This window comes from Eumetopias jubatus, unplaced genomic scaffold (genome assembly GCF_037043125.1).
Source record: "Eumetopias jubatus isolate StellerSeaLion01/CBP00866 unplaced genomic scaffold, mEumJub1_p1.0 scaffold_3, whole genome shotgun sequence".
Lineage (NCBI taxonomy): Eukaryota > Metazoa > Chordata > Mammalia > Carnivora > Otariidae > Eumetopias > Eumetopias jubatus.
Genome location: NW_028274809.1, coordinates 1,040,903 through 1,054,210, shown reverse-complemented (window position 1 = coordinate 1,054,210; position 13,308 = coordinate 1,040,903). Strand labels below are relative to the sequence as shown.

The 13,308-nt window shown below is 47.2% G+C and overlaps 1 protein-coding gene across 1 annotated transcript in view; it reads right to left on the bottom strand.

Moving 5' to 3' along the window:
- Window positions 1-13,308, bottom strand: part of THAP4 (THAP domain containing 4) — a 39,349-nt gene that overhangs the window by 25,697 nt on the left and 344 nt on the right. Inside the window, exon 2 of the mRNA XM_028105251.1 lies at window positions 10,103-11,250. Coding sequence (XP_027961052.1) covers window positions 10,103-11,250 — 1,148 coding nt within the window. The remainder of the gene's footprint in view (window positions 1-10,102; window positions 11,251-13,308) is intronic.

The window sequence follows — 13,308 nt, the reverse complement described above, 5'->3', positions numbered from 1 at the left end:
GGCAGGTGCCCCAACCAACTGCGCCAGGCAGGTGCCCCTGAAATCACTGGGCAGGTGCCCCAACCAACTGCGCCAGGCGGGTGCCCCTGAAATCAGTGGGCAGGTGCCCCAACTGCGCCAGGCGGGTGCCCCTGAAATCAGTGGGCAGGTGCCCCAACCAACTGCGCCAGGCAGGTGCCCCTGAAATCAGTGGGCAGGTGCCCCAACCAACTGCGCCAGGCAGGTGCCCCTGAAATCACTGGGCAGGTGCCCCAACCAACTGCGCCAGGCGGGTGCCCCTGAAATCAGTGGGCCCACTGATTTTCAGTTTGTTCCAATTAAGTCCTCTTATTCTTAATTGACCCAACAGATAAATGTTTGTTCAGATTAATGATGGTATGATTACAGCACATGTACAAAGGAAATGAATGACCGCAATTTTATAAGGGACGAGAGGGAGAAACTGGGATGTCCCACTCCAAGGCGCCGGCACTACTGGGGAAACAGCACCATCTGCTAGTGGACGCAGAGGACCTGTAAATGTGAAGACTCCAGGGCACCATGAACAAAGTTCCCGCAAGAAGTAAAATCCATCTGCTAAGGAAGGGGAAATCACACACAACACTCAATCAAAACCAGAGAAGGCAGAAAAGGAACGGCACACAAGAAGCCAAGAGGAAGCAGCTACAGACATGAGAGATATCAGTACAACTGTAGCAATAACTACTTGAAACGTGAATGGTCCAAGGACACCAATCAAACGATGGAGACTGTCAGTAGACTGAGGAAAAAGACCCAAGTATATGTCATCTACAGAAATCCACTTCAAATATAAAGATGCAGATCAAAAGTAGAGCAAGACGTACCATGCTAACAAGAGAGAGCTGCAAGACGGTATTAACTCCAGACAAGCAGAATGAGCAGTGCTAAAGAGGAGCATCATATAACAAACATGCCAACACTCCAAGAAGACAGGAGAATCCTTGATGTCCACGTATGCGAGACCAAGACTGACAGAACTGTAACGGAAACACACAAGTCTACCGTACAGTTGGAGACTTCAACACTCCTCTGCCAGGAATGGACAGATCCGACAGCAGAAAATCAGATGGACTTGGCTGAACTCAACTGCATCATGAGTCACCTGGATGTAACTGATGTCTATGAGCTACTGTGACAGGTAACTTCATACGTCCACTTGAGAGCTGGTAAGACATTACTCCTGGGTGCGTCTGTGAAGGAGTTTCCAGAAGCATGTGAACTGGTGAACAGAGTAAAGCAGAGGGCCCTCCCCTATGTGGGTGGGCACTGAAGTCCCGAATAGTACAAAAAGGCAGAGGAAGGGTGAATTTATTCTCTGGTTGAGCCGGGTGTCTGTCAGTCCTGGGACATCAGCACTCTTGTCTTCAGACTCAGTCAGACTCAGACCGGGACTCGCACCCCATCCCCTCACCCCACTGACAATTCTCAGGCCTTTGGACAGGGACTAAATGATGCCCCTAGCTTTTCTGGTACCCCATCGTGCCATTCATAACCATGGGGGCCAATTCCTACAAAAAAATCTCCTGTTCTCTATGTATACAGACATGTCCTACTGGTTCTGTTTCTCTGAAGAACCCAAACTAACAACTACTTCATCCAACACCAGAACACACATTCTTCTCAAGCTCACATGGAACATTCACCAAAACCATAAAACGTATCTTCACAAATTTAACAGACTAGAAATCAAACAAAGTATGCTTTGAGACCACAATGGAATTAAACGGGAAGTCAGTAACAGCAAGGTAGTTGAAAAATCCCCAAATATTTGTAGATTATATGAGACACTTCTAAATAAGTGGGTCAAGAGAAATAAAAAATTATTTGAACTGAACAGAATGAAAAATACTCGTTATCAAATTCTGTAGGGTGCAGTAAAAGCAATGTTTAGAGGAAAATTTACAGCACTGAATGAGTATATTAAAAAAATCTAAAATCAATAATCTATTTTTTATTTTTTATTTATTTATTTGACATAGAGAGACACACACAGCAAGAGAGGGAACACAAGCAGGGGGAGTGGGAGAGGGAGAAGCAGGCTTCCCGTGGCGCAGGGAGTCCGATGCGGGGCTCGATCCCAGGACCATCATGACCTGAGCCGAAGGCAGACGCTTAACAACTGAGCCACCCAGGTGCCCCTAAAAATCAATAATCTAAGTTTCCACTTTAGGAAAGTAGGAAAAGAAGAGCAATTAAGTTGAAAGCAAACAGAAGAAAAAATCAGACGAGAAACCAATGAAATTGAAAATAAAGACAATAAACAAAAAAAGTCAACATCAAAGGTTTTTTAAAAGATCAGTAACATTGATAAACATCTAGTCCAGTTAAGTAAGAACAAAGAAACAGAAAGACAGGACATAAAATACCAATATTATAAATAAAAGAAGGCCATCACTACAAATCCGTGGACATTAGAAGGTCAGTCAGGGTGTTAGGTGAAATGGACCAATTCCTTGAAAGACATATTACCAAAACTCACACAGAACTAATAATCTGAAAAGGTCTATATCCCTCAAAGAAATTGAATAACCTTCCAAAACAAAAAGCACCAGGCCTAGATGGGTTTATCAATGAACTATACCAAAGAATTAAGAAAGAAGTTAGGGCGCCTGCGTGGCTCAGTTGGTTAAGCATCTGCCTTCGGCTCAGGTCATGACCCCAGGGTCCTGGGATCGGGCCCCACATCGGGCTCCCTGCTCAGCGGGAAGCCTGCTTCTTCCTCTCCCACTCCCCCTGCTTGTGTTCCCTCTCTCACTGTGTCTCTCTCGGTCAAATAAACAAATAAAATATTAAAAAAAAAAAAGAATTAAGGAAGAAGTTATACCAATTCTCTATAATCTCTCGTAGAAGACAGCAGAGGGAATACTCCCTAACTCATTCTATGAGATGCATAGTACCCTAACACCAAAACCAGACAAAGATATTACGAGAAAGGAAACTACAGACAGATATCTCTCATGAACATAGATGCAAAAATCCTTAACAAGCATTTAGAAAATTGAATCCAAAAATGTAAGAAAGTGAATTATACACCACGACTGTGGGTTTATTCCAGGTATGCAAGGCTGGTTCAGCACTCCACAATCCATTAATGTAACTCACCACACCAAAAGGCTAGAAGAAAAACCACCATATAATAACCTCAATAGATGCAGACAGAGTGTTTAACAAAATCCAATACCCATACCTGATAAAAACTCTTGATAAACTAGGAATAAAGGGGAACTTCCTAACTTAATAAAGAACATCACTGATAAAACCTTACAGCTAACATCATACTCAATGGTGAGAAACTCAAAAGCTCTCCTACTAAGATCAGCACCACTCATAGTCAACAATGTGCTGGAAATCCTACTTGATGTAATAAAAAAGGAAATAAAAGGTATACAAGTTGGGACAGAAAAAATAAAACCATCTTTGTTTGCAGATGACATGACTATCCATGTAGAAAATCCCAGAGAATTGATAAAAAAACTGGAATTGATAAGCAATGACAGCAAGGTTGCAGAATGCAAGATTAACAAACGAAAGTCAACTGTTCTCTTATACACCAGCAAGAAACAACCGGAGTATGAAACTCTGATGAAAATAAGAGATCTAAATAAATGGATGGATATTCCATGTTGATGCACCAAAGACTCAATACTGTTAAGATGTCAATTCTTCCCAAGCTGATCTATAGATTCAACACAATCCCAATGTCAAAATCCCAACAAGCCATTTCCTGGAAATCAACCAGCTGATTCTAAAGTTTATATGGAGAGGCAAAAGACCCAGAACAGCCAACACAACATTCACGGGAAAGAATAAAGTTGGAAAACTCACAATCCCCTATATTTCAAAACTTAGTAAAAGCTACAAGCTACAATAATCACTACAGCATGGTGCTGACGAAACAGTAGATACACAGATCAACACAACACACAGAGTCCAGAAATAGATCCACACTAATTCCTGCACCTGATTTTGGACAAAGGGGCAAAGGCAACTCAGTGGAGAAAAGACAGTCTTCTTGACAAATGCTGCTGGAACAAATGGACATGTACATAAACATAAATAAACGGAAACACATCCTACGTTTATCGAGGCTTACTATTGTTAGTGTTGATACTACCCAATGCAATTTACAGATTTAATGTAATCCCTATCAAAATCCCAATAATGTTGCTTGTAGAAATAGAAAAACGCATTTTAAAATTCACGTGGAGGGGCGCCTGGGTGGCTCAGTTATTAAGCATCTGCCTTTGGCTCAGGTCATGACCCCAGGGTCCTGGGATCGAGCCCCACATCGGGCTCCCTGCTCTGCGGGAAGCCTGCTTCTCCCTCTCCCTCTCCCCCTGCTTGTGTTCCCTCTCTCGCTGTGTCTCTGTCAAATAAATAAGGAAAAATCTTTATAAATAAATAAATAAATTTCATGTGGAATCTCAAGGGCCCCAGAATAGCCAAAATGATCCTGAAGAACAAAACTTAGACGACTCACACTTCCAGATTTTACAACTCACTACAAAGCCACGGTAATAAAAACAGTGTGGTGTTGGCATAAAGACAGACATATAAAACAACGGAACAGATTATAGAGAGCCCAGAAGTAAATCCTTGTATGTATATGGTCAACTGATTTTTGACAAGGGAGCCATGACCATTCATTCAACGGAGAAAGGACAATGTTTTCAAACATATGGTGCTGGGAAAACTGGATATCCACATGCAAAGGAATCAAGTTGGATCCTTACCTAACACCTATAAAAATTTACTCAAAATAGATCAAGAACCTAACTGTAAGACCTAAAACAATAAAACTCTTAAGAGAAAACAGCACAAAAGCTTCACAGCCACAGACTTGGCAATGATTTCTCGGATATGACACTAAGGGAACGGGTAATACAAGAAAAAAAATGGACAAATTTGACTTCATGAAAATTTTAAAAATTTGTACATCAAAAGACACTACGCACAGAATAAAAGGATACCTCACAGAATGGGAGAAATATTTACAAATCCTGTTTCTGATCAGAGATTGATGTCCATAGCAGACAGAGAAGTCCTAAAACTCAGCAATGGGAACAGGAAGAACCCGACTCAACGGGCAATCAAGACTTTTCTCCAAAGATACACAAATGGCTAATAAGCACATGAAAAGATGTTTAACATCACTGATCATTAGGGATGCACTAATCAGAACCACAATGAGATAGCACCTCACATCCACCAGGACGGCTGGGATCAAGCAAACAGGAAACAGCTAGTGTTGGTGAGGATGCAGATGGAGCCCATGTGCGGTTGGCGGGAACGTTAAGATGGTGCAGTCGGTGTGGAAAACAGCACAGGAGTCCTCAAAGGAATTAAACACAGAATTACCACATGATCCAGCAATTCCACTTCTGGGTATATACTCAAAACAACTGAAAGTAAGGTCTTGAAGAGAGATTTGTTCACAGCAGCATTACTCACGATAATGAAGATGTGGATACAACCCATGAATGGATGAGCAAGATGTGGTCCATTCACATGATGGAATAAGCCGATTCAGCCTTAAAAAAGGAAGCAAATTCTGTGACATACTACAACTTAAGGACATTATGTTAAGTGCAATAAGCCAGTGACAAAAGGACAAATAAAAGTATGATTCCTCTTACACAAGCCACTCAAGAGGCGTCGAGCTCACAGCAAAAAAAGCAGAATGGTGACTGCCAAGGGTTGAGGGGAAGGGAGACAGCAGAGTTACCGTTTAATAGGTATCGAGTTTCAGACTAAGCAGAGTTATGGGGATGGACAGTGGTAATAGCTGCACAACCATCTGAATGTATTTAATACCACCGAACTCTACACCTAAAAAGGGTTATAATGGTAAATTTTTTTTGTTCTGTATATTTTAACTAAGTGTAAAAAAAAAAAAAGGTAAAACAATGAGCCATCAAGTCACAAAAAGACAGACAGGAACCTTAAACATATACATATTGCTTAAGTGAAAGAAGCCAATCTGAAAGAGCTACGTATCTGTTCCATAGGATCCATATATTCCAATATATTCCATAGATCCACCTACAGGACATTCTGGAAAAGGCCAAATGACAGAAACACTAAAAAGATCAGTGGTGCCAGGGCTTGGAAGGGAGGAGGAGACCACACGGAGCACAGGGATTTTTAGGGCAATGGTAGGTACCCGAGGGTACTGAGGTTACCCATTTATCAAAATCCAAGTGCAAGACACTACACTGTAATATGCAGGAAGGACTTCCTTAGTACCCATCTATCGAGGTTGGTCCCCAACTTGAGGAACTGCACCCCTGGCTAACAGGTGGGCCAGCACGGGGTCAGGCAGCATGTAAATAAACCGTGGCAGGAAGAGGGGCGAACCCCTCCCTGTGGGTGCCCTGTGAGAAGGCCAATCAGCACCAGCTTTCTGGAGGGCAAAACTCTGCACCTGGAACCTGCAGGCCCCTGGCCCAGCTGCCCTGTTGTACAGAATCTGTCCAGAAATAAAGGACGGGCTAAAGATAATGGACTGGATAAACACGTGGATAGCTCCTTCGACATAAAATCCCTAAAAAGTTTCCTTCACTGACTAGCAAATTCACGATAGCACTGGAAACCATTAAGACGGAAGACATCCTGAATCAGGGGCTCCAAGCAGCCCTTGGAGACCATGCCAGAGAAGCCACTCTCCCTCCCCCCGCCACTCCCTAGCACCTCTTGCACCCTCCCCTCCACTCCATTCCCAGCCAGCAACCAGCCTCATCCTCCAAGGGGCACACCGGTGCAGGTACACCCTGTCCTCCAGCCCCTCGCCAGGCACCTCTCCAGGGCCCCAGCACACTCCTTCCTGGCCCTCGGGACTCCTCCGTCCTGCCTACCAGCAGCACAGACAGCTGCTTGCTTGTCTCCACAAATAAACTCTCCCCTGGAGCCATGCTCCCCTTCAGTTACTGTCCACTCCTTCACGGTTAAACCTCTTCAAATGCCTCACCCCAGCCCCACCTTCAGCCACTCTGGACCCAGCAGCATTCCCACTGCTCCAAGGAGAACGTGATCACCAGTGACCCCATGTGGCTGAGTCCAGCCGTCTTTTCTCCGTTCTGATCAGAGCTTGATCCAACGTGGCTGATCAACCCTCATTTCCCCTCCAGACTGACATGACCCCACATTCCCTCTTTCACTCTCCTCTCCTGGGCCCTCTTCCACCACCCCTCCACAAACACAGCTTGCTCCTAGGCTGGGCCCCAGCCCCTTCCCCAGCTATCGTTTCTCCACAAAACCTCGTTCAGTCCCATGGCTTTAAATGCCCCTGACCTCATTCCGACACTGCAGACAAACACATGAAACTTTAAGAGGACAGGTGCTGGCTCTCGGGCATCGGCACCTAAGGAGCATCTCAAACTCAATGCCTCTCAAAATTTTACTGTGCTATGAGTTCCAAAAATATCATTAAATATTCCCTAAAGGAAGAAACATTTGGATACAATAAATGGTGGTGAGTGAAGTAACCGATCAGATGTGTACTTACATCTAATTATGGCTGTGATGGGAAAGTTGGGAATAGGGAACCAAGATCACAGACAGTCCTGGCCAGGGGAGCGGAGGGGAGGAGCCGGGGGCGTGGAGCACAGCAGAACACAGCTCTAAGTGTTACAAAGAGATGAGCTTCAATGATTAGTGTTAAAAGCCAAAAGACATCCACTAGAAGAACAGAAAAAGAAACGAGAAAACCTAACAAATTAAAAAATGAAACAGGCACAGATTCCAACTTATTAACAATCACAGCTAAATGGATTAAACTGCTCTATAAAAAATAAAGACTTGCAGATTGAGTTAAACTGTAGCTAAAAAAAATAAAGAGATATAAAAAAGTTTGAAAAATAAGGATAAAGAAGTAACACTTAAACTGGGACAAAGAAGGGGTGCTCCATGTTGATAACCATCAGGAACACGTGAGTGTCTGACACAGGGCGGGGAGACATCCAGCAGAACCGGGCGCCTCCGTGCTCTCTCGCAGGGATCGAGGGATTCAGGAAGTCAGGGCGCAGATCTGTTGACTCACAAGCCAGACCCAGGCTCAGTGAGACAGAGAACAATGTAACCAACTACTGGGGCTGATACATTCTTCTCAAACCACAATGAAACAGTCACAAAAACAAGCTGAGTCGTAAACCACAATGAAATCCCAAAAAAGAACCTCCAAAGTAGCTATCTTTATGTGACCAAATCACTGGACCTTAAAACAATAAAGCTTAAAAATAATCACAAAAAAGGGGAAAAAAAAACACACAGGTGACACAGGTGAAGGGGATTAGAGCACACTTATCTTGAGCAGAGTCCTGTCTACGATTGTACACCTGAAACCAATACAACACCGCACGTTAATTACACTGGAACTTAAAAAAATAAAATCTTAATAGAACAGCTGAACCTGTCAAAAAAAAAAAATCACAAAAAGTTAGCTCCCCTGCCTCAACCCATCCACTTGAAAAACTTCCAAGCCCTTCTAAATCAGTTAAAGAGGGAATAAAGACTGAACCAACTATTCGAAATGAACAGCAATGAGAGAAGCACAAGATAAATCCTTGTGGGGACAACGGGAGGGAAGAAGTGAAACACCTTCAAGAGTAGTATCAGGAAACAGAAACTGCACATGCAGAAGCTAAGCGCTTCCTTCCAGGAGCCAGAACAACAAAATAAAACCGAAGAAAAGTAGAAAGAAGGGAGGATTAATGAAGTGGAAACAGCAAATCAGCCTTGCTCGATAGAGCAAAGGCTTAGTTGTTTGAAAAGACCTGTAATCGTGACAGACCTGGGGAAGTCTGACCGAGAACAGAAAAAGGTACCAAAGTAGTACCAGCTACGAGAAACTACAAAAACTGCTTTAAAATGATAGCAGACCAGTACATCAGTGGTCCTCAACTGGAGCTGTTCTTCCCCCAGCGTGCATTTGGAAATGCACAGGGTGGGTCTGTTTTTCTGCTTGTTTTTGGTTGTACTGATGGTTGCTGCCCTGGGGTCCAGGAGGTCCTAAACAGCCTGTCACCCTGAGAGCCGCCCCACCAAGTGTTCACTGTATCCAGGAAGACAAATATCGATCCAGATTAAATGAACAATAAGCAGGAAAACATCTTCCACCATACGCAGCAGGTAAAAGATACTATACTCAAAATGCAAAGAAAATCTAGAAAGCAATTTTTACAAGCACTAAGACAAAAAGCAGAAACAAAGCCAATAAACATGAAAAATATATATCAACCTATCAGTATAGGTACAAAGACACGTATGTAAAAGCATAGAAAATAATCTAAAATCACACAAGAAATTTTAACAAGGACTAAAAGGTGGGAGGTGAGAAAAGGGAACTCTCACCACTTCTTAGCCCATATATTCCTGTAGTATTTTAAGTTTTACAAAACGAATATATTCGGGGCACCTGGGTGGCTCAGTCGGTTGGGCGTCTGCCTTTGGCTCAGGTCCTGACCTCAGGGTCCTGGGATAGGGCCCACGGCAGGCTCCCTGCTCAGCGGGGAGTCTGCTGCTCCCCCTGCTTGTGCTCCCTCTCTCGCTGACAATAAATCTTTAAACTATATATATATATTCTATTTAAAGAGATGCTTAAAATTTTAAGGAAATTATTAATGTTCAAAATGACATAACCTCAAGGATATTAAAACACAAATGGAAAAAAACTCCCCGCGATCTTCAGAGTCTCCTACCATCTTTCTAATAGTTTACTGTGTCTACTTCATTCTGCAGCGAGACGTTAACTCGGCTGGAACTGAGGTTTGTGTGAGGCGTGCAGCGGAAGCGGCCTCTCCCCCGTTCCGGTGGGAGACCACGCAGTGAGTAGTCGTGGCTCTCCCAGTGGATGTGAAATGCCTCCCTTCTCATGGGCTAAACCCTCACAGCTACAAACGCCCCTCGACCGCCCCGGAGTGAAGTAAGTTTCCAACCGGGGCAACCTCTCTACAAAGTACAGAGCCTCCTCTCGAGACACCTGGGCGCTTGCGACACACAGAAGCACTCAGGGACCGTCAGCCACGCGGCACGAAACCCGTCCCAACGACCAGGCAGTGTGGGAGCGCGAGGCTCTGGTACTGACCGCGGCTGAAGGGCAGTAGGCTGCTCAGGTAGGGGAAGCTCACTCTCCTCAGCTCATCCAGCTTCTCCTGCAGCTTGCGCACCTGGCTGTCGGAGCGGCTGACCCTCTGCCGCAGGGTCTTCAGCTCGCCGTTTTTCTTCTCCACCTGCTCCCGCAGGCAGCACACCTGGCTCTTGTTCTGTCGGGAGGAGAAGCAGTAGGAGTGCAGCGAGTCGATGAGTTTACAGGCCCCCGACGCCGACAGGATGACCTCGTTGATGGACATGGGGCTAGCGTCACTGTGCTCACTCTGCACGGCTTCGGCCGCTGGCTTCGGGGTGACGTCTGTCGGAGGAGCAGAGGGGCTCTGGGAGGGCTTCTGAGGCGTCACTGTGAGTGATGAACTCGGGGGGCTCTGGGCCAAGCCCTTGTCGGGCCCCAGGCTGGTCCCGCTGCAGCCGGGCTCCACATCTCTCTTCAGCCTCTTTCGGTCAACAGGCTCTCGGGGGACAGATGCCCTCTCTCGAGTGTGCTTGGAGGAGAAACTGTAAGAATGAAGTGAGCCAATAAACTTGCAAGCCCCAGACCCTGGCGGGGTAAAGTCATCCATGGAAATGCCGCTCTTATCCACCAGGTTGCCGCGGTTGGGGGCGGCGCTCTCACCACCAGCATCCACAGCTGCTCCCTGGCTGCCTGCCGCGGCTGTGGCCAGACCATCGCCTGTAGTTCCTTCCGGGGCCTGCCACGTGTGCTCCGGACTGGTGGCTTCCTGGGAGGCCCTGGGCGCAGTTTCATTCTGCAGTGCAACCTGCTTCACCTTCCGGGACCCTGGCTTGGCCATCAGGTTTTCACCCGAGGACGATGATGAACCTGTAGCTCCTTTCCCGTCCGCCCCGCTCGCGTGTCCTCTCAGGCCCCCCGACGCCTTTCTGGTGACCTTTCTCCTCGTGCGGCCATGACCTCCACTGCCCCTCTTCTTCTCGGGCAGGTGGAAGATGGAGGGCACCGCTGTGGGCTTGAGCAGACGATGCTGATCCTCCAGCCTTTTGGAGAAGCTGTCTTTGGTGAAGTGTTCACTACAGAGGAAAGAATACTTAGTGGGGGTCCAGTTATCCCTCTGAACAGCTTTTAACCACTGGATCAGACGTTTTGAGTCCTTTAGGGGGAACCTGCAGGAAAAATGACAACAGAATTAGAAAGAAGTAACTATATGTCTCCTCCCAAATTTATCAACTATAATAAAGCAAAACAAGTGTTTCTGCAAATACCCAATCCTGTATTGACTCTACCCGTTTAAAATTTTAGTAAAAGAGCGCCTGGGTGGCTCAGTCGGTTAAGTGATTTGCCTTTGGCTCAGGTCATGATCCTGGAGTCCCGGGATTGAGTCCCACATGGTGGGGGGGGGGGTCCCTGCTCAGCAGGGAGTCTGCTTCTCCCTCTGACCCTCTTCCCTCTCGTGCTCTCTATCTCTCATTCTCTCTCTCTCTCTCTCAAATAAATAAAATCTTTAAAAAAAATAAAAAAATAAAATTTTAGTAAAAATTTAAGGAACACCTTCTACTTGGAAGTAATCACGAGATAGATAATGGGCTCACTGCCTACCCTTAAGGCGCTTACAAATGGTAGGGCAGATAGAGAATGAAGGTAACTCCTCCCAGGCTGTGGTAAATGCCCTGTAGGAGAGATTGCACAGGATGGCATCCAACAACAGGAAAGGCTTCAGAAAGCCTTGGAAATAGTTGCTAGAATCACACAGCTGAACAACCCTCCTGGTGCGCCTCGGATGCAGGCTGGGTGCTAAAACAGGGGTGGCTGGCTCCCCTCCCTGCTCAGAAGCCAGGTCTGGCGCTGGCCAGCAGAGAGGGAGCAAGAAGCCAGAAGAGCATCCCAGACCGTGCCTGAGCCCAGCCTGAGCTGTGACTCAAGCAGCTGAGGATGCGAGACAGACTAAGACGAGGCCAGACTCAAAAGCTGCAGTCCCGTGTTCCTGCTATAGTCCCACTGCCAGGAGCAAAACTGCTTTTTAAAAAGCAGCCAGCTCAGGGAAAATACTGAATAAGATACTTAGTAATTATTTCTTCTCTTTTAAACAAGAGCTCTATTTAGAAAACTGGGAGGAAACTCTACCCAGGGGTGGGTGGTTATTCCGGAGGGCTATCTGCTCCACCTGAGGTCATCTAACCCACCTGTGGCCACTGTGCACCAGAACCAGGACCAAGACGGATACTAACTCCCCAGGAAGTTCTGTGCAACATGACCTTCTACGCTTCCTCAATGCTTTGTGAACCCACTTCTCCAAGACCCCGATTCCCACGTCCTTTGCCCCATACCAGCAAAGACCATTGTGAAGGCCAAGGGCAGCCTTCTCTGCAGTGCTTTGCCTGGTTTTTGAAAGCAAAACTTTCTGGACACAGGCTCCGAAGGAAACTCTCAAGAAAGCATGGTGGCTGGCCTCTATGTTTGACGGATCGTAACAGCCTAAGAGAACAAACCACTGCGAACTTCCAATAAAACTACAGGTAACAGACACCACTGGAGTCCCTAAAACCTAACTCCCCGTGCCCTGAAACAAGTATCTGCGAGGAGGCTCTCCAGGGAGCCAGTGGGCAGAAGAGGACTCGCTGAATCAGGCTGAACTCCAGAAGCCCCCAGGAAGGGAGCCAGGTAAGCCAGGAGACAGAGCCCTCTCTGCCTCCGCGTCCAAGCAAGAAGGGGCGAGCGGGGCCCGCGCACGAGTCGCAGGGCGAGCCTCTGGCCGAGAGCCGACCTCGTCCTGCTCCAGCGCAGGGCGCCGCGAGGCCGCCTGTCCGGGGACGGCCCGCAGCGCAGCAGGGCCACCGCTCCCCGCGCGTGCGAGCGCGCGTCAGCCCTCGAGGTACCACTTACATTTCCTCGGCCGCACAGATCAAGGCGGGCTCCCTCGCGATCGAAAGAGCACAGAAGTCACAGCAAATGCGAGAAGACAAGTGACCCAAGAGCGTTTCCAGAACACACCGTCTGGAAATCGGCGGTGCCAGCCCGAATCAATGGAGCCCAGCGTGGCCGCGGGGGGGGGGGGGGGGAGGGCGGCGGTGGCCGGGGGGTGGCCTCCGGGGGGCCTCCAGGTCGGCGTGGGCTGGGCGCCGCGGGGCGGAAGGGCGAGAGGCGCGGGGCCGCGCGGTGGGGGGGCGCAGCCGGCCGCGGCGAGCCGCGACGCCCGGCCCAGAGACGGCGGCCCGGGCCAAGGT